Source organism: Dasypus novemcinctus, chromosome 29 (genome assembly GCF_030445035.2).
Source record: "Dasypus novemcinctus isolate mDasNov1 chromosome 29, mDasNov1.1.hap2, whole genome shotgun sequence".
In the NCBI taxonomy this organism is placed as follows: domain Eukaryota; kingdom Metazoa; phylum Chordata; class Mammalia; order Cingulata; family Dasypodidae; genus Dasypus; species Dasypus novemcinctus.
Genome location: NC_080701.1, coordinates 19,446,593 through 19,466,262, shown reverse-complemented (window position 1 = coordinate 19,466,262; position 19,670 = coordinate 19,446,593). Strand labels below are relative to the sequence as shown.

The 19,670-nt window shown below is 36.1% G+C and overlaps 1 protein-coding gene across 1 annotated transcript in view; it reads right to left on the bottom strand.

The window, feature by feature from the left end:
• The window catches only part of KCNU1 (potassium calcium-activated channel subfamily U member 1), a 163,617-nt gene extending 144,754 nt beyond the window's left edge, over positions 1 to 18,863 (bottom strand). Inside the window, 7 exon segments of the mRNA XM_058289816.1 lie at positions 976 to 1,051; positions 1,982 to 2,093; positions 3,153 to 3,243; positions 4,329 to 4,390; positions 14,911 to 15,030; positions 17,361 to 17,577; positions 18,766 to 18,863. Coding sequence (XP_058145799.1) covers positions 976 to 1,051; positions 1,982 to 2,093; positions 3,153 to 3,243; positions 4,329 to 4,390; positions 14,911 to 15,030; positions 17,361 to 17,577; positions 18,766 to 18,863 — 776 coding nt within the window.
• Positions 18,864 to 19,670: the final 807 nt, after the last annotated feature.

The window sequence follows — 19,670 nt, the reverse complement described above, 5'->3', positions numbered from 1 at the left end:
GATATCGTTAACCTTTTATTATACTGCTCTTAAAATGTACCATATATGGGTCACGGTAAAATACATTTAATAGATGGTTACATTGTCTAAAGGATAGTACAAAGTGCATTATCCATTAGAGTTCGTAGGAATCTTGGGAGAGGGCTTACAAAATGAAATTTGGAGAAGACCACAGAAATGTGGAGTCATCTTGCTAAGCTAATAACAGAATCCTTGAGTGACGAGGAGCAGAGAAGCTCTCACCTCATAATTAAGCCCTAAAGTTTAGTTGAGACCTCTGTGGTTTTTAGGCAGGGCACCTGTCATTAGAGAATAGGTTTTCTTACCCAGGTTCTCTATAACACATACATACTTTACAGTTACATGTGATACTTGTAATATTTGGTTCTTCTATTGAGAACATAGAGGCATAGAAATTTTGAAATGGATAACATCAGAGCACAGTGCTAAAACTTTTAGAAATGTTGCTGCCCATAGGTAATTTGGATTTTTTTTTTTTTTAGATATTTAGTTAACCCTATTTCTGTGAGCAATAGTTTACTGCTATTGCTGGGCAATGCTCATGCTCAGAGAAATTGTCTTAGACTTCTACACCTAAAGAAATGCTTCTTATTTATTCTATCTATAGCCAGGGGGAGACACAGCTCATAAAAAGCAAAAACGTATAACCAAGACCTTTCGACTGCTTTGATTTATATTCTGGGAGCTCAGAATTAAAACTTAAATCCATTTACGGATTGAAGCTTTACAAAATGAAGAATGAGCAAATGCTTTAAAGTGGTCCCAAACTCTTCCACCAGTATAACATATATAATGGGAAGATCTGAGTGAATAATATTTGAGAGTTGAGGCATTTCATGAATTTTGTACTGAAATTCTGATGGGAAATGTGTTAAGTTTAAGGCTCAGTCAACATTTTCATTTCCTAATCCCAGCTTACAAGTACATAGTTCTTCAGGTAAGGGTAGTGTTTACCTGGTTTTGATGGCTTGTAGAATTTGCAGGATTTGAGGGAGTTCTAGTAGCCGCAGTGCTCTTAGGAACCTTAAACCTGCAAAGCAATGGAAAGGAGAAAGCTGCCAAAAGAAGGTCACTCCAGGGAGAAGTTTGAATTATAATACAATTAGGATTGTATACATGCTTTTTCTCTCTGAGATGCTCAAACATAATAACTTATAATGTTGTGGGTTTAAGAGCATGACTCTAATTCAAACCCCGGCCCTAATGCCAAATTGCTGCTATAATCTAAGGCAATCTCCTTAACTTTTCTATTTCCTTCTCTGTAAAATAGGAATTAGAATTGTCCCTGCCTCATAGGGTTGCAGTGTTAAGGTAAAACACGTAGAAGGGTGCCTTACATATAATAAACAGTATGCACACTTTATGTTATTTAACTCTTTAAAATTGAAAGCAAATTTCCATAAACTTTTTACCATAGTATCTCTTTGAAATCCTCCTCAATGTTTATATATATATATATATATATATAATGTGTTTTAATAATAGAGAGCAAGAAAAAGAATTGAGATTTATGTTATTGATGATAAATAATATAAAGTTACATAAAAATGGATGAAAATTATATTCTCTACACACATCCACTTTAAAGATAAAGACTCATCATATCCGGATCTGATGATTCATAGCTTTTAAGACCAAGGGAGCCTTTTTATCTATCCCAGTCCATATGAGTATCCCAGTTAAATATGCTGCATAGGGATGGAAGATTAGGGACCCTGTCCTCTTAGTTTTTGGGTCAGCCATTCCATAAACACCTACCGAGCCCCTACTGTGTGTCAAATACATTGCTAGATGCTGATATCAAAAAAATGGTTTCTGCAAATATATTTAATTATCATACAACTACAGTGAGAAATTTCTTGAATGACAGTCTGGCATTTTTTTTTTAAATGAAGGATATTTACAAATGCACAATGCTAAGATTTTTCAAGATTCCTACTGATTCTCACAACAAACTTACCTAGCCAATTACTCTTCAAATAATAAGAAATAAAGGTTGGTGGGATAGTAAAGATGTCTACGATTGAATTCATCTCCAACCAGAACTTGATCTTGTCATCAGCTGCCACAAACTATGAAATGGAAACAGGAGACCAAAAGTCTTTTATCCTCAAGAACTTCAAGGTGAACACAAGAGATTGCGTTAGTCAACTAAACGCATTTATCAATGGAAGCTTTATTGTCATTATATTCCACATATAAATTCATACTGATACAGGGAGATAGAGATTGTACCTTTACTGAATAGTCAATGAACATGCACCATTTTATTTACTTAATTGTAATTTCCGCACTTAAGAATGAGCGCTTTGATTTTCCTGCTCTTCCTAGTGCTTTCTGACATATAGATATAAATATATAGAAAAATGTTTTGTGAGCAATGTAGATGGTCTCCAGTGGAAAAAATGTCTAAACTCCTGGCCAGCTAAGGCCTGTGTTTTTGAGCTGCTCTATTTAAATGTAAGAAAGTTAGCACTTTCAGAAGGGAAAGTTTTCCCTAAAAATGAGATTCTGATGGTTACTGCAATCAGAGCAAGGTCAAGAAATACATATCATTTATGTATATAGGCACATATAGACACACATATCCATGTCTTTAAAATACACCTATCTCCAATATACACTAAATATATACTTAAATGCCATCTCTCATAAACAAGGAGAGGATAATACATTGGCATCCAGATTCAGGATGGGTACTTGTAGAATAAGAGAATTATTTAATAAATGAGTGCAACAAAAATGAAACAAAACACAAAATTATTTTTCATAGTTTTATGGTGCATATACTATCAGTGGAACCAGCTACATCTTCAGATGGTTGTTATAATAGTTGTGCTAAATTGTGATTATTAGTAAAGCTTTCTTGGTGGTAGGTGGGAAGCCAATGAACAGAATAATGCCATTTAATAAAGGAATCATTTCCATTTCTATTTGAATTTTTGCCCTGGTTTACAGTTTGAAGCACAGAAGAGAGAATTTTTCTGTCTCATTACATAGCAATTTTGGGCTCAGACCCTCTATCTTTAGAGTCTGAAACACAGGCAGATTGTATAATTAAGGCACACACATCTCTTTAGTTGCACGTGCAATGTTTGGGTGTCTGCTTCCATTTTTTAATAGGTACTTACTCTCAACCCAAAATAGAAGCTAAAGAAAGTATTGAAAGTCAAATCAATAGGGATGGTTTTATCTTCATATGAAGAACAGCTTCCAACAGGGCTGGAAGAGAAATGTGAACATTTTACAAGCCATGTCTATGTAGGATCAACTACAGGGGAAGGACAGGCAATCTTCTATTTGTTCACCATGAATGGTCAATCCAGACACTTAAGTTCAGACCTCAAGGAGATTTATTTTCTCTTGGGAGTAGAGGTATGCATGAAAAAAGCCAGTAGAACTGTCCACTGTGGAGCTGAAAATCACAGGAAAATTGTCTGCTCTTCCTTTCATAGAGTTCAATGGTTCTCTCTCTCTTTTATCAATGGGAATTTGGAGGCACAGAGTTGATGTGGCTCTCCTGGGTTTACAAGGCCCTCTCTCTAGGCAGGATGTGGTGGCTTTTGCACCCTTCTGACAGAAAGCTGCTCTTGGTCAACTGGACTGATTGGAACCAAATGCAAAGAAAATTTCCTTAAAGATCTGTTAAGAATTCACAAATGTTTCATAAAATGAATTCTGTTAGGAGTCCACTTGCTTCCCTAGGTTCCCTTAAGTTGCCTGACATTTGTGGCCCTGTAGTCTCACCTTGACTTCAGCTGGATATCGAATATGATTCCCAGAAGATTGCCATGGAGTTGGGTAAGACTGGGCTGTGTCCAAGAAACTCTGGGGTAGAAGAAGGGAGTGCCTTCAAAGTAGAGCAGACAATCCTCTGTTCCTTCTTCTCAAGGGAGGACTAGCGCTTTCCCTTTCTTGAGCCTACCCAAAGTTGTTCGAGACCCGTGGGAAATCCTGAAACCCTGCAGAACTTCTGCTTGGACAACTAAGGAATCCACGACATGATTGGTCCATATGAGGAGCAAGAAGCTGGAGTCTGGGTTCTCAGAGACCCCGAAGGAGGTCCGTGTACCCTCCTCCCTCCCCTAGGACAACAGTCATTTGTTTTTAACGGAGTTGGTTTTAGTTCTTCCTGGGGGGAACTAAACATTTATCCTTTTTATATCTCTATAAGTGTTTCCCTCCCTCCACCCTTCTTTTCTTTCTTTCTTTTAAATATGTGCAGCTTTATTTCTTAGGAGAATATTTCAGATGAGCTGAACAACCTATTGATATAGCAGAAAAGGATGACTTGGGATTTTACTTACTCATTAGAATTAATGAAGTAGATTATGAGAGACCCAATGCTTAGTAGGAAGACAAGGATCATCTAAAAATAAAGGGACAAAGGTTTAAATGCGTTTATTGACATGGAATATAAATGAGTAAACAAAAAACAAAATTGTATTTTCTATTTTTACCTTGTTTATATACATCGAGTCATTTTTTTCACATATCCTTTCATGTTAGCATTCATTCATTCATTCATTCATTCAAGGAAAAAGTTATTGAACTTTTACTGTGTTTAATAAATAAACATGTACTCATTTTATGTATCTGATCGTAACTCTTGCACACAAATAGTTTGTCTTTCCTGCTACTCCTAGAGCTTTCTGATCTCAAAATGTCCTATCATTCATTCATTCACTCATCAAGCATTTATTAAATGCCATAAATTATATGTTCTGCACTTTATTACATGTTAGAAAATGAAAGCTAAGGATATAGACCCTGGACTTGAATTGCCCCTGATATTATAGAAGATAAACATGTATGCATAAAGGATGTCAGAATTTTGCCAGGAGGGGTAGTACTATGTAAGTAAGAAAAAGAAAATAAGTGTTTTTAAACATACTAATGGGGTTTATGAAGTATAATCACAAAGCTGTCCATTCAAAGCTTCAGTGCATTTGATTGTTTTTCTGTTCCTGAAGGAAATCTTGAACCAGCTCTATAACTTTCAGGTTAACTTTAGATAAGAAAAATTCCTCCAGTTATTTTAAGTTTCCAAATCACCTTGGTATAGTTTAATACTAAAACTCTAAATTTTATTTACAATTAAGAGTTTTTCTTTCTTCCACATCAGGTGTTGCTTGGACAGGCTGTCTGGACTGGAAAATGGCTCAGTTTCTTCTCTATTAATGGTTTTTAGGGTTTTCTTCCTACTCTGCCACTGACTAGGCTTCCTAGAATAGTAAGTGTCTTGGTTTGGGGGAGTTAACGAAAAGGAGAGGTAGGATTAGGAGAGTTCTTCCTTAACTGGTATTCCATTGCCATGCTTTTGGCCTGGGACTTTCTGGACATGGCAGGTGTTTCATGTTTACTTTTATGGGTTATTTCATTGCTTGTTGGAGACCCCAAATCAATGTATGTGCAAATTAAAAAAATATTTCTATTATGATCCGAGTATTATTCTGGTGTAGGGGAAACATCTGTGAACAATACATACAAAGATCCCTGCCCTTGTGGAGCTTAAAATTGAGACAATAAATAAAGAGAATTAATACGTAAATTGTATAGTATATTAGAAGATAAGTGCTAAGAAAATAAAGGAAAGCAGAGTGAGGGGGATCAGAAAGCAAGGGGGAGGAGGGCAGGTTTCAGTTTTGATAATATTAAATTAAGTGGTCCATTTGTGGCTCTCTTGAATTGAATGAAAGCACCTTCTTGCATTGGTTCCTGCAACTCTTTTCTCATTTTACCTCATGCTTCTACTTTCTGCTGGAACCCTTATTTCTCCAGATAATGACTTAAGCACGTTGTAGAAGACTCTCACATGTGGCCTCTATCTGGTGTCTCTATGAGGAAGCACTCAAGTATTCTCCACAGCAAACAGTGGAAGGGCAGATGATCTCCAGTGTAGCAACTTCTCTGACATAGAACAGTTAGCCCAACAGTACCTTGCCAGAAATGTGCCGAATAACTGTGCTGCATGCCCCCAGAGTTCCAAGAGATACAGGTACAGATTTCTCAGGGGTCCCTTTTAAGCCTCTTCTTTGGGATTTGAGCACTGCCACCCCTCTACTTAAACAGAGTTTGCTCCAAAATTCCTCACCAATTTCCAGCTCAACCCTAATTTACAAGTTTAGTCAGGAGGCTAAAAATTTCAGCTGGTTTCCTTCCTTCTGCTTTGTAAATGGCCATTGTGCAGCTTACTTACAAACAGGGGAGTTGCTCTCATCCATTTTCTTGTGCTCTCAGATCCCACTTACACGTCCATTTTTACATCTAAATTAAATAGTGATGGAGATATTACTAGATTTGAAGGTTTCATGAAGATATTCCATCAGACATGTGGTCTGAAGTTCAGGAGAGGTGACACACATTGGGATAATAACAGAATATTTAAAGTGATTAATAAATAGTTTTCATGAAATCTTTTTCTCTTTATATGTGACTATTATTATTTTTCCCTCTATTACTAAATTCTATAAGAGATCCTTCAAGTATAAATCATATATTGACAGATCTCTGGAAAGATGGCAGCATGTCATATATTTACCAATTCCTAAACCACAGAAATGACAAAAAATGAAAGAAGAAAATTTTATCTCTTTCAAAACTAAGAACAGTACAACCATCCTAAGCCAAGATAATATTATATAACAAATAGAAATAACAAATACAACAAGTGCAATATTCATACCAAACCAAAATAAGGCCATCAGAGTCAAAAGCTGTGAGTACTATTCAGTGAGACAGTAAGTAGAGGCAATTCTGACAGGATGAAGAACTGTCCCTTGAGGTGAAGGGGGCTGATAGGGGAGGGGTGGCAAGTGGTCCACCCAAGAGCTAGAGGCTACACACTGAAGATGGAACCATATGACCAGGGAAGGCCTAGAGAAGAGCCGGAACCAAGCAGTCACCGAGAAGAAACTTCTTGTCTAGTGGCAGCACTTCATTTTTTCAGCAGTACCTTGGAAAGTAGCCGGAGGAAAAGAAACTGAAGAATTTGAGCTCTCAACCACAGAGAAGATCTTTTGTAGAGTGGCTGGCCACAGTATTTCCCTCGTTTTGTCTTTGTGGGAAAATGCATGATAAGTTGGGACTTTGATTTCCACAGTACGTCTTATTTCCCTGTTTAAGTAGTGGAGAGCTCTGGGTGTCTTCAGAAGAGAAACAGACCGGCATAGCCAAAAAACGACACTAAGCATGTTCTAATGTCTCACTTATGAACATTAGCAGATAATACAAAATTTCCACTTATATGATAAGTGACAGAAAACAGGAGGACCAGGTGCAGAAAGGGGAGAAAATGGCTTCCGATGAAAGAGATAACACAGAATATGTGATTAAACTTTTTAAAATTGCAATTAGTGTTCCTAGTGAGATTTGAAAGGATATTGCACCAATTAAATGAATGCAGGCTGCCTTCAGAAAAAGCAATAAGAGAACAAGATAGAATTCCTGGGGCTGGGGAGAATGTGATTGACAAAAGTAAAAACTCAACAGAGGTGCCGAATAGTGGAATGGATATTGATGAAAGCAAAATAGAACAAATCTAGGAATTCTCCAAGACCATTAAGGGAAAAAATAAAGATGGAAATGATGATAGAAAAGGGCATGGAGGTTAGATTCAAGGGAGACAATTATAATTGGCATTGTAGAAGGCTAAATTAACAATTTTTACCCCCCAAAAAGCTAAAAATAGCAAAAAATACTCTGATTGAAGACATAAAATACTCAGATTTGAAGATAGACCTGAATGCATATTGAAAAGGTTCACGAAGAATTGTCAAGCAGGAACCGTAAGAGAGGCATATCGTGGGGACATTCCAGATTTTGGGGAAAAAAAGTCATATACTCTTCTACATTGGAAAAAATAAAAGCCAGGTTATCTGTTTAATGAAAGAGAAGAAGTCTGGCTTTGTAATTCTCACTTCCAACTTGTATTATTAAGGATCCAAAAGGGGGGTCAGAAATTATGCCAATCATTTAACCAAGACAATTTAATTGTAAGAATCTGTTAAACAAGATTGGAGGATTGGAAGGGCAAATGGGAATTTGGAGGTAAAGCAGAAGTAGTAATTGCAAAAAGCAACACCCCAATGGTGGGGGAATCAACAACTGCAGCAGCAAAAGGATAGAATTATTAGATGTAATACCTTGAAGGAGGTAGAGACAGAAATATTGAAATGAGCTGGGAAAAGATATATCGATCAAGTAGAAATAAAAAGCAGGGGACTCAACATTAGATGCTAAATATTGTATCCTGAAAAATTCCAACCAAAAAATGTCTAAATATAACAAAAAGAGATATTTCATATTGCTAAAAAGCATAATAAACCAAGATATAATGGGTTAGTTGATATACTAATTGATATTGTATAAGAATACACAATTCAAAATCCATTGGAGACGCAAGAAATATCCAATATAACTAAAAAAATCTCATAAACGAAGATTTTGGCATGCCCCTTTCAAACGGTCAGCAAATAATTAAGGATGTGAAAGTAACTTATAATTAATGCTGCTAATATATCAAAAAGATAATACATATTCCTTCAAAAGTCCATGAAAGAGTAATAAAATAGGTTTCTCTATAAATTCCATAAAGTAATAGTCATAAAGGCAGTGACATTCTTGGACCATAAATTTCTACCTAAGTAGATGACATAGCCATCTCTAGGAAAACAAAAGCACACAAAATTACCCAAATCAATCAAGATTCAAATAAGAAATCAAAATTAAAATTTGAAGTAACTAAAATTAAAGACCAATTAGACAATAAAAATAAAGAAAAGTACTCATCAAAATCTGTGAGAAACGGCCAAAGAAGTACTTAGAAAGGTCTTATAAAGCAAACTCAAGCCAAACAAACAAAAACTAAATGAGATAAATTTTAAAGGAGGATATTGAAATTAAGAAGGAAAAATATTATATATACATATTATTTATATACATAAATATATGAAGTATGTGTAATGTCAATTCTACAAACACATGCAGGCGTATGTTTATGTATGTATGATTTATAAATAAAACTATTTTTTCATGAGAACAATTAAATATACAAATTTGTAACAAGGCTAAATGAGTCAAAAAGTAGGGACATGGTCCATCATGAGGAAGACGGGTTGATTGAAGAGTAGAGGGAAGGAAAAAAGTTCCCTTCAACCAAAGGTGGAATTTAATCTCTGGCTGGCTGGGGAGACCGTCAAAGCTACTTTCTTTCTAATAACAATACCTTCTTTTTCTCGGAAAATGTCTTTTTTCTCTGGGAGAGAAAAAAAAATATTTAAAACTAAGGTGGCTATATTATTTATTGTCCAAACAAAATGGTTTTAAGAATGAAAGTAACCCTATTAACAATTACATCAGAAAAACTGGCACAAATCTGGACTTATGATCATCCTGTTTATAATATAAAATGTTACGCTGACTCAGTAATTACTGATTAACACCTATAATAAATAGTAATGGGATAAAAAAATGGTGCAACATTTGAAATCTCTAGGTAGATGCAAGGAACTGAAAGGGGATATAAACTTCCTGAGACCATAAGGTTCTAATAGTTTTAAGGTTTCTTCTAGATTGAATTATCATTACAATTGTTATTGAGACATGATTGATCAAAACAACTTAAATATTTTATAGATGGATAATTACTAAACATAAAAAGGAGAATTTTATAGGACATGCATCTGAGAGATGGATTTTTAAATTAACGTATGCTTCTATGGATATTGCTTATTGCTAGAATGAATCAGGGTTCAGCATCAGTCTTAGTCATTTTTTTATGTTTATAGATACAAGCACTGAGTTACCATGTTTATGAAAACATTAATAATAGTTAATAATTATATATGCTAATTATATGCTAGGCATATATAATGTATGCTTTACACATATTAGCTTGTGTAATCATCACAATATGTTAGCTCATTCTCATTTATCTGTGCATTCGGATTTGAAGAAACAACATCAGTGGACTAACCTGAATTTGGATCTAACTTTTCTTCCAACTGGTCCCTTTAACCATTTACTTTAGTACTCTCCACAAAGAAGTGTCACAAGGAATAACACATTTTATAATTTCAAACTTTAGAGTTTACAGATGTAAATTATGGGAGGAGAAAGAATTGTCTGAAGTGATCTCAACCCCTTAGGAAAATATATCTGACAATATTGTTGCCAAGAATTTGCAGGTTTTGAAAGAAGAAAATAATAGCAGTTGTTTGCCCTGGGGAGAGGGGTAAGGAAGAAACTTATTTTTATACAGTGTACTTTTTGGTACAATTTGAAATTTGAATACTAATTACCCATTCAAAAAGATAATTATATTCAAATTACTTGTATAATTACATAGTGCAGTATTTCCTACTAGTTGTTTCCCTATTAATATGATACAATTCTCTAAATTAAAATGTATTCTCATGCCATATATCAAAATAAATTTTTAATATATTAAACACAAAATATCAAATAATGAAAGGAAATGAGAAAAAAAACAGATGCATACGCAACTTATCTCAAGGTGGCAGAAAAATTTTCCATGCATAGATAAGGATGTAAATTATAAAGTAAGACAGTGATCTTTCCTAGCATGTTTTATGTTTTGTTTTTTTCCTCCTAGAAATAGGATTACGTTAGGAAAAATAAGAAAGAAAACACTTCAAGAATTTTTAGAATAGTCAATTTTCCCAACATTATTTTTGAAATAGTTTCTCATTTTCAAACAAGTTGTGATGCATCTTTTGTCCATTATTTAGTTGTTCTGTAGTCTAGGATTGATAACTGTTGCTATTGCTAAGGTCTTACGTATTTATAGTAAGGATTACACGTTTACAGAAAGGATTTAAGGCAGAATACAAAGACATCAAATGCTAGATTACCTGGGAAAATAGGAGCAAGAGAAGAAAATGAAGCAGGATTGTACATAAAACGGTGCCTAGAATAATACTAAAAATAAATACACTTGCTAAGTTAAGCCATAAATCTGGTTCTACACAAATGTTTTAGCCAACAACACAACAAAGAAACATGGCCAGTTACAAAATTCATAACATCCAAAAGGATTATGCTTGGAACTAAAGTTAGAAGAAAATTTCTCCATCAGGCTTTTATGAAAAGATACCCTGTGATACACTACAACAAGTCTTCAGAAGCTACAGAGTCGATCAATGCACTACGTTCAAACTAGAAGAATCTCTATTAGGCAGCCTGTTTCAAAGATAATCTTTTTTTTCCATTAGATTCTTAAAAAAACTCCTCTTCCTCTCCCTCCCCCCTCACTCTTTATTCCTTCTTTTCCCACCTCTCTATGTCTTCTTTTTCTTATTTTTCTTACATGGGGAGTTGGCCATGTATTCACCCCCAAAATAATCAGAGCATTAGTCTGTAGAGTTCTTTTGTTTGTTCTCTTCATGTGTTTTGTTATAGACACTCTGTCTTCATTGAAAAATAAAACTTCATTGAATGCTTTCTTTCATTCATTTTCTTTGCTCTGGCACTGCTTAATTAGCATTAGAGAAAATCTACTCCTTGAAGATTTGGTAGACTGCATTTTGAAATCAACTACTTCTTTCACAGCGGGAGGGGCTCTGTAAGGTGATGATGATGAGATAGAGGTCTTTGGTGAGTTCTCTTTTTCTTCTAGATGTTTAGGACAACGTTTTCTTTCTTTTAAGGTCAGTTTTGGTAATTTAGGAGTCAACCAGATTTTCAAATTTAATTGTATTTTCATCGGTCAATTTTCTTTTTGTCTGTACTTATTTCCTCATTCCAATATCCTTTGTTATCAATTGTGCGTTTTCCCTCTTTTACTTCTTTAGGCTGGCAAAACAATTTCTCTATTTTATTGTATGTTTCAGACAATCATCTATATTATAATGCATTAACTTCTGACTTTATTAATTTATTTTGCTTCAGTTCAATCTGCTTTCTTTCTCTAACTTTTAAAGTTTGATACTTAATTAATTCTTATATATCAAAATAAGTATTTAAGGCTATGCATTGAACTCATAGCAGCTTCAGTCTTATGGGAGCAAGGGATATGCAGTATTTTCATCATCTTTACTTTCTAAATATTGTGTAATTCCCATTTTGATTTCTCTTTGATTCAAAAATCACTTAAGGGAAATTTTTAAAAAAGGTTCAGCTGCAAAGTCTTTGTTTTTAGTTCTTTTGTTTTCTAGGTTTATTGATTTCTCATATTCACTTTCTTCAGTTAACACTGTAATTTGTATGTTTAAAATTGGGGCTACTTTTTGTGGTTGAATATATGTTGAGTTTTAAAAAATAGTGCATAGACATTTGTAAGTGTAATTTTTGTTTACAATGTATGGAGTTCAATCACTTCAATCAGACTTTCTTATTAATTAAGCTACTTTGGTCTTTGTGTTTAGTATTATTATTTTTCTGTCTGTTCAGTATGTCTTGATCTGAGAGTGATGAACTACAGTCTCCTAGAACTAATGTGGTTTTTTTTCTATTTCTCCCTTCATTTCTTATAATTTTTCACTTAAAATTATCTTGAAATAATATTTTTAGTATAGTGATATTAATGATGTTACAGCTTGACTAAAGTTTGATCATTTGTCGTAAAAGTTCCTTGGGCTCATTTAATGTTTTTGCCCTGAATTCAAACTTACCTGATATTAAAATTATGCTCATAATTTCTGTTGTCATTTGCCTGGTATGCCTTTGACAATTCCTTTATTTTCAAGCTTGCATGCCTTTTGAATTTTAAAACATGGTCAGACCATATCAACGTCACCTTAAAAACTCTCCATGGCTTCCAGTTGCGTTGGGATAACACTGTTCCTAGAACAGCCTCCGTCCTCCCTGGGAAGGGCAAGGCAAGTATTTCTTTAGTCTCTTCGTGTACCTCACTCTCCAGATGCCCTTCCGGCCCTTAGCACATGGCTCTCCTTTTGGTCCTTGCGGTAAACTGAGCTCTTCACCTCCACCAAACGCTTTCTTCTCCCTGGAACCCAGTTCCTCCATCTTTCAATTTCTGGTTGTTTAATTTTGGTTCTTCATATCTCGGCTCAAATCTCACCTCTTCAGAGAGGTCTTCTCTCATTGCTGTATCTAAAGCTGATCCTCCAAAAACCTCCCCGCCCCCAACTCTCAGACCCACACCCATCATGTCTCATAGCATTGATCCCATCTGAATTTGCCTTATTTATCAGTACACGTTTTTATGCTCTCTGCTCCACTAGGGCAGGGCGAGGGCAGCACTCTGTTCTGTCATGTGGGACTCTTGTCTAGAGTTTCCACCATGGGATCCTTAGTTCCTAAAAGAATACCTGCCTTGCATGTAGTGGGCAAACAATAAATAATTGATGAAAGAAAGAAGGAAGAAGGAATGACAGATAAATGGAAGGAAGGGAATCTATAAGCCATTTTGTTCTCCTACCCTTTCATTTAAACAACAACAACCTCACTTGCTTTGGGCTCCTGAGAGTCTGAGTTTTATCTTACCAGACTGGAGTGACTCAAATCCAACCTTTATTTCATGTCTCCTGGCATTCCAACTACATGATTGTCTGTTGTAACAGGTTACAAGAACAATTCTTCCATTATGAAAGAAGCAATTATTGGTCACTAATCAATGAGCAGCCCTAAAGTTCAATGCTATATGTATATTACAGTACCATATGGATACTATAAGCACATTCGTGCCTCACCCTGATGGCCTTTTAATATTGTGTTCTCTCACCCACAAAAATATGATTTGAACATTTAAAGGGGCCCTAACCAAGAAATCCCTGGTATAGTCAAAGAGAATCATGATATCCTTCTCCAGCAGGTCACCTCCACAAGGAATCTGGGAGAAGAGACCAAGATTAAAATGTCACTGCCTCCAAATCCCCATCTCCCTGTGTCTACCATTCTCCATCTGTTACCCAGACAGAAAACGGAGAGGCACATTCCCAGAGTATATAACATTCCCCGCAGCTTTTATGAAAGCATTTTTACTTATACACTTACAAGCAAGCTTTGGAATTTAATTATGTACTGAATTAAATAAAACTAACTAGAAAAGAGCTATGTTTTCACTAATTACAAGAAGCAGAAGCAGAGGACAATCTCTAGCTCAGTGTGTCTACTTATACCTCACCACCATCTGATGGCAGCATATCCCATACTACAGATTCCAGCTTTTTAAAATATTCCAAGTCAAACTATATTACTGAAATAACCATCGGTGCAATATTCATTTGGAGGGCATCTTCTGTTTCTGACAATGGGACACAAATATTTCTATGACACAGTCTGTTCTCTCAAGGACTTCACAGTCAGCTGGGGGAGACAGGCATATGTGAAGATCATTTTAATAATGTTTGAAAAGTGTTCAATGGATATTGCAAAAGCTTAGACAAGGGTGCTCTTAGCCAAATATGGGGTTATGGGGAGATTTCCCTGAGGAGATGATGCCTACCATGAGTTTTAATAAGCCAGAGATACCTAGAAAAAAACCAAGGGAGTGAGAAATATCATGGAGGGCAAACGAGACTAACTGTGTAATGAAGAAAAGAGGTAATTGGCTTCAAAGGAGGGGAAACAGTGCTAAATTTCTGGCCAGATGAACTCATTCATTCTTTCGTGCATTTATTCTGTGCCAGACACCCATCTAAATATAGAGAGAACAAAATATACAAAACCTCTGCCCTCACAAAGCTTACCTTCTAGTGGAGAGTCTGATAATAATTACATAACATAATGCCAAGTAATTATAATTAACTCTAAAGGATAATGGATGGAGAGTGGTAGATACAGGGAGATGGGGATTGGGAGGCAGTGATATATTGGATAGTTATCTGGATGATAAAATTATATGCACTGACTCTAGTCACACTCATGACCAAAGCTAGTTAGCTTTAACAATGAAAATTTACTTACCAGCACTTGCCCAACCAAGGTCTGTGCTGAAAGCAACATTTCTATATGCTCACGAAAGGCTCCTTGGAAGTGTAATCTTTTTAAATGTTTATTAGGGGTGTTCTTTCGTAGGAAGAGTTCCTGCAAGCAAGAGAGATGAACTGAGAGAGTGAGGTGGATCTCAGGGAAATAACTCTGTTTTATTTATGCTGATGGCATCTGCTGCCGTGTTGGCCAAATACAACTCCCACCCTTGTGCAACCCAAAGAATCCTGAATTTGCTTATACAGTATTTCATAAAATGAATTTTCCTGGGTTTGCATTTTGCCACACAGCTTTCTAATTCCAAACTCTGTGGTGTCCACCCATGCCTTGCTCACATACTCTTAGCCCCAGACCCTTTAAACTGGCATAATTTTAGTGACCAGATTTGGGAGCAGCATGCTTCCTTCTGCTTCAGTAATGTGTGTCTTAACATTTTCTATCAAGATACGTGGACAAAGAAAAAGATGGCAAATTAATGTTTAGGTGATTGCTTAAGTTTCTCCTTTGGTAAGAGGAAAGAGAGTTGCAGCAATTTTATCTTGCTTTTCAGTTCCTCATCTGGTATCGTCGTGTCCTCCTGAAATTATAATGATCCCTAAGTTATAATCCTTCTGCACATGTACAAAATCCTTTACTCACTCTATAGCATTTGAAATGTATAATAGTACCATGAGGTAGACAAAGGAATTAAATGACTTGCCCAAGAAAAGGCAGCGAGAGGGGAGCGGATGTAGCTTACGTGGTTAAGCACCTGCCTCCCACATACGAAGTCTGGGTGAAGGCTAGAGTGAACGAGCCTTCTTTTTTAAAAGAAGTTTTCACAGAAGCTAGATTTAGGACATATTTGCATTTGGTCAACTTTCCCAAAGCCTTAGAGCAACGTGTAGTTGTCTCAATTTAATTAAATATAACCAAGTTTTGAGAAATCACTCAACTTCTATTAAACTCTCCTCAAGATGTGAAAAGCAGAACAGTATAGCATTTTGGTTGTTCAGACCTCGTTTTTCATTTTGTTTTGTCTTTTTTTTTTTTTTAAACATTTGGTAATGTTTGTTTGCTCTCTGAATTTAAAAGGTACATAGGAGCTGAAATTTAGACACAAATTATACCCTAAGTAGTGACAACAACAACAACAACAACAACAAACACAGCAAATGTGATGGACGAAACTGTTCTGACATTTTTGGAATCACACAAAAATGAACATAATGGGGGAAGAAGACACATTTTCTGGAGCAGAAGAATCAGGAGATTCAAAAAATTTTATAAATTCAGTTATGGCATTAAATCAAAAAAAAAAAGGAAAGGATGAAAGCAATTGGCAGATTCACCCTCCCCATTTGTGTATTCTAGCAGTGTTATCAAGGAGTCAGTACCCCAGAATCCCAATATTTATGCCATTTCTTGAACTCTTTATTCTAGAAATAATTATTAATAGACTGAAGTCACTTAGCAACACAATCTATGAGCTTCAATATTGGGAATTTTAAAAACACAGAATACTAAATTCTATATTATTATCTTTGCCAATAATCTTAAAAAGCAAGGTAGTTCTTATAAATTCTATTACTTTATGTCAATGTTTAGGGAGAAGAAGGATGTTTGAAGCAAGCTTTCAATATTAGTTGTGATAATTCACATGTAAATTGTCTTCTGCTATGAAAATTACTATAAACCAACAGAGGAGAAAACAAAGTTTGGAAAACAAAAGTGCAGACAACCCACCCTGTACACAGGGCATAATTAAACTCTGTGAGGTCAACGGTGGCCATGGTGTATTATTTGAGAGCTTTATTTCAAGTTTCTAAGCAAGTCTTACCTGGGTAAGGTATCACTATTCATCATCATTGACCAGAGGTTGTTCAACAATACCAACCCTTGCATGCTCATTGGAAGCATGGAAGCATGGAAGCATATTTGCATTTGTGGTTGGATGTAATGTGCATGGGTGTGTGGGTACCTGTGTGCAGGTTTTTTGTGTCATCACGGTATATATGTGTATATGTAAGTGCATATGCATCATGCATGAGTTATGAATGTAAAGCTGGAAAAGATATCATGTTCTCTTTCACCTCCTTCATAGGATCTAGCAAAATAGTCATTTTAAAATCCAAAGCAGAGCTGTAGCCATACTACCCATGGGTGTCCTTCTCTGTTTCTAGAGCTATCACTCATCGTCATCCATAATAAAACAATGGTCCTGTGAGCAGGGGTAGAAGAGAAAGCCTGGCCTTGGACCTGTGGGCTCTGGGATGGAGGTCCATTTCCTACCCAAGTAGAAGGAACCCCTTTCTGAGGCACCATATCAGATCTGGTTCTCTTAGCCCATGAAAATTGAATGAAAACTAAATTGTTTGTCAAACACAAACACATGCCAAACCTGTCTCCGCTCTTCATACAGTGGGATCTCAAATAAGGAAACTAACCAGTAGAATTCCCTTTACTTCGAGGTTTTGACATTTTTTAAAGTGTATCCACATTATTCTGCAAAGGAATAAGATGAGGAGTCCACTGAAGAAGGTCACCAAGGAGGAGAGAATAAATGCTGCTTGGATTTCAGATGAGCAGGGCATTGTTTCCAATCTTTTCCCAACTTCATTCTGTGGCTTAGCTCGGAACACAAGAAGTGGAGTGGCTGGGCTTCTGTGATGTAATGATCACATAGCAATGATTCCAGGAATTAAAGCCCATTGCACTGCAAGGTCCTGAGGCAAGGTGTACGAACCGGTGGTTCCAGAAACAAGCAACCCCTAGCTGTTACCATGCTGGCTTGTGGGTTGCAAATTAATGAACAGAAGTAGAAGGCTAGGGTTCACAACATGGGTAGCAAGAAGATCAAAATTCTAGATCTAATTCTGTTATTGACTTTCTCTGTGGCTTTGAGGAAATCATATCCTCTGTGGCTATGGTCGGCTGCAGGTCTATCTGGCTTTTTCAGTCAGGTGATTTCAACCATTTTTGGGTGAAATGACACCCAGCCATCTGCGAGTCAATGAGCTGGTCCTTCACCTGTGAGGATGCCACATTCTCAGTTATCTTGAAAGAAGAGATGAGAGAGGTACCATAAGATTTTTTAAATCCCTCAAATAAGAAAGACATCCTATAGATTGCAGGTATTGAAGAATACAATTTTACTGGCATGATCATTGGTCAATTGTTATGTGGGCTTATGACCTGTTCCACTGATCTCTTCTTTATTGCACTAGCCCCTTTTTTGCTTTTATTACAGCCCTGTTAGCAAATCCTTTGGTCCAACAAAGGTCAACTTCAGAATGAAGGTGATTTCTTTTATTTTCTCTGATGTTTTCAAAGGTGTAAGAAATGTCATGCCTTTCAGCATGTGCAGGTGGCAGTCAAAATGTCAGAGCGCATCGGAGGGCCTGATTCACCCCAGTTATTACAAAGATGACTTGACATGAGGTTATGAGACTCAGGAGAAATTCTGTTGTCTTTTGAGCTTGCCATGATTCTGCTCTGTGCAGCAATTTCTAGAAGATAACTACAGCATTTCCCAGAACTGCTGCCGCAAATATTGTTCCTTTATGCTTCCCTATAATTTCCACAAAATTCTATCATTGATCTGTCTTTTGAGCGTAGGGTTTGTTTTTGTTTTTCAGGCTATTCAAGAAAAACTCCAAGAAATGGGTTATACAATGGGAATTTATTTGGCTCAGGGTTTTGAGGCTTGGCAAAAGTCCAAATCAAGGTGTCATCAAGGCAGTGCCTCCTTCCTGACCACTGGTGTTCTGGATCTGGCTACCCATTATCTTTGGTCCTTGGCTTCTCTGTCACATGGCAAGGCACACAGTGGCCTTCCTCTTGGTCTCTCACTTCTCTTCTGGATTCTGTTGACTTTCAACTTCTGACTTTCTAAGACTTTCTCTCTGTCCAAATTTCACTCCATTTTCAGTAAGAGGATTAAGACCCATCCTGAATGAGGTGAATCACAGCCTAACTGAAGTAATTGCATCAAAATGTGCTTGTTTCCTATGGGTTCACACCTTCTGGAATGGGTTAAGTTTAAGAACATGTTTTTCTGTTCTACATACAGCACCAAACCATAGAGGGCAGTACTGTAAGAAACTGGTCTAAGAATCAGGAACCGTGAGTTCCAGCCCTGCTAAGTTTACTATGTGATGCCCAAAAAGCCACTTTTCTTTTCATAGTCTTATGTTATGTTGAAGATAAACACCTTCTTGAATTATTGTGGGAATTCAATAAGGTAATGTGAATGTATTTTGAAAAGTAGAAAGATCGATATAAAAAAAGATAACTGGTAATTTCAGATCCTTTTCTGAATGGCATTTGTTATAAAGAAAGGAAGAAGAAAAGAAGGAATGGGGTAGGAGGGAAGAAAGAAGTATATAAAGAAGGAAGAAATGAAAGAAAGGGGGAAGGAAAGAAGGAAGTAATCCTTTGTTTATCACACATCTATACACACAAAGGCCTATAGTTATGTGGAAAATAAGATCAGAATTTTCAAGCTGAAGTTCTTCCACATTATTTACTGACTCTGCCTACTTATTCGCTAGTTATTGTCATTAATGAATTTTTTTCATTTTCCTAATTTTTGCTATTTAATATTGTCAAAGTATAACTGATTCTTTCCAAGATGCTGTGTGGGTATCATTTTCTCTTCTCAGAAGTTGTCCTATGAGGCAAAAAGGATTCAATTCAATTTAAACAACCAGGTAGTTTGTGCGTCTAATATTCTTTTATCATGAGAATTGCTAGCT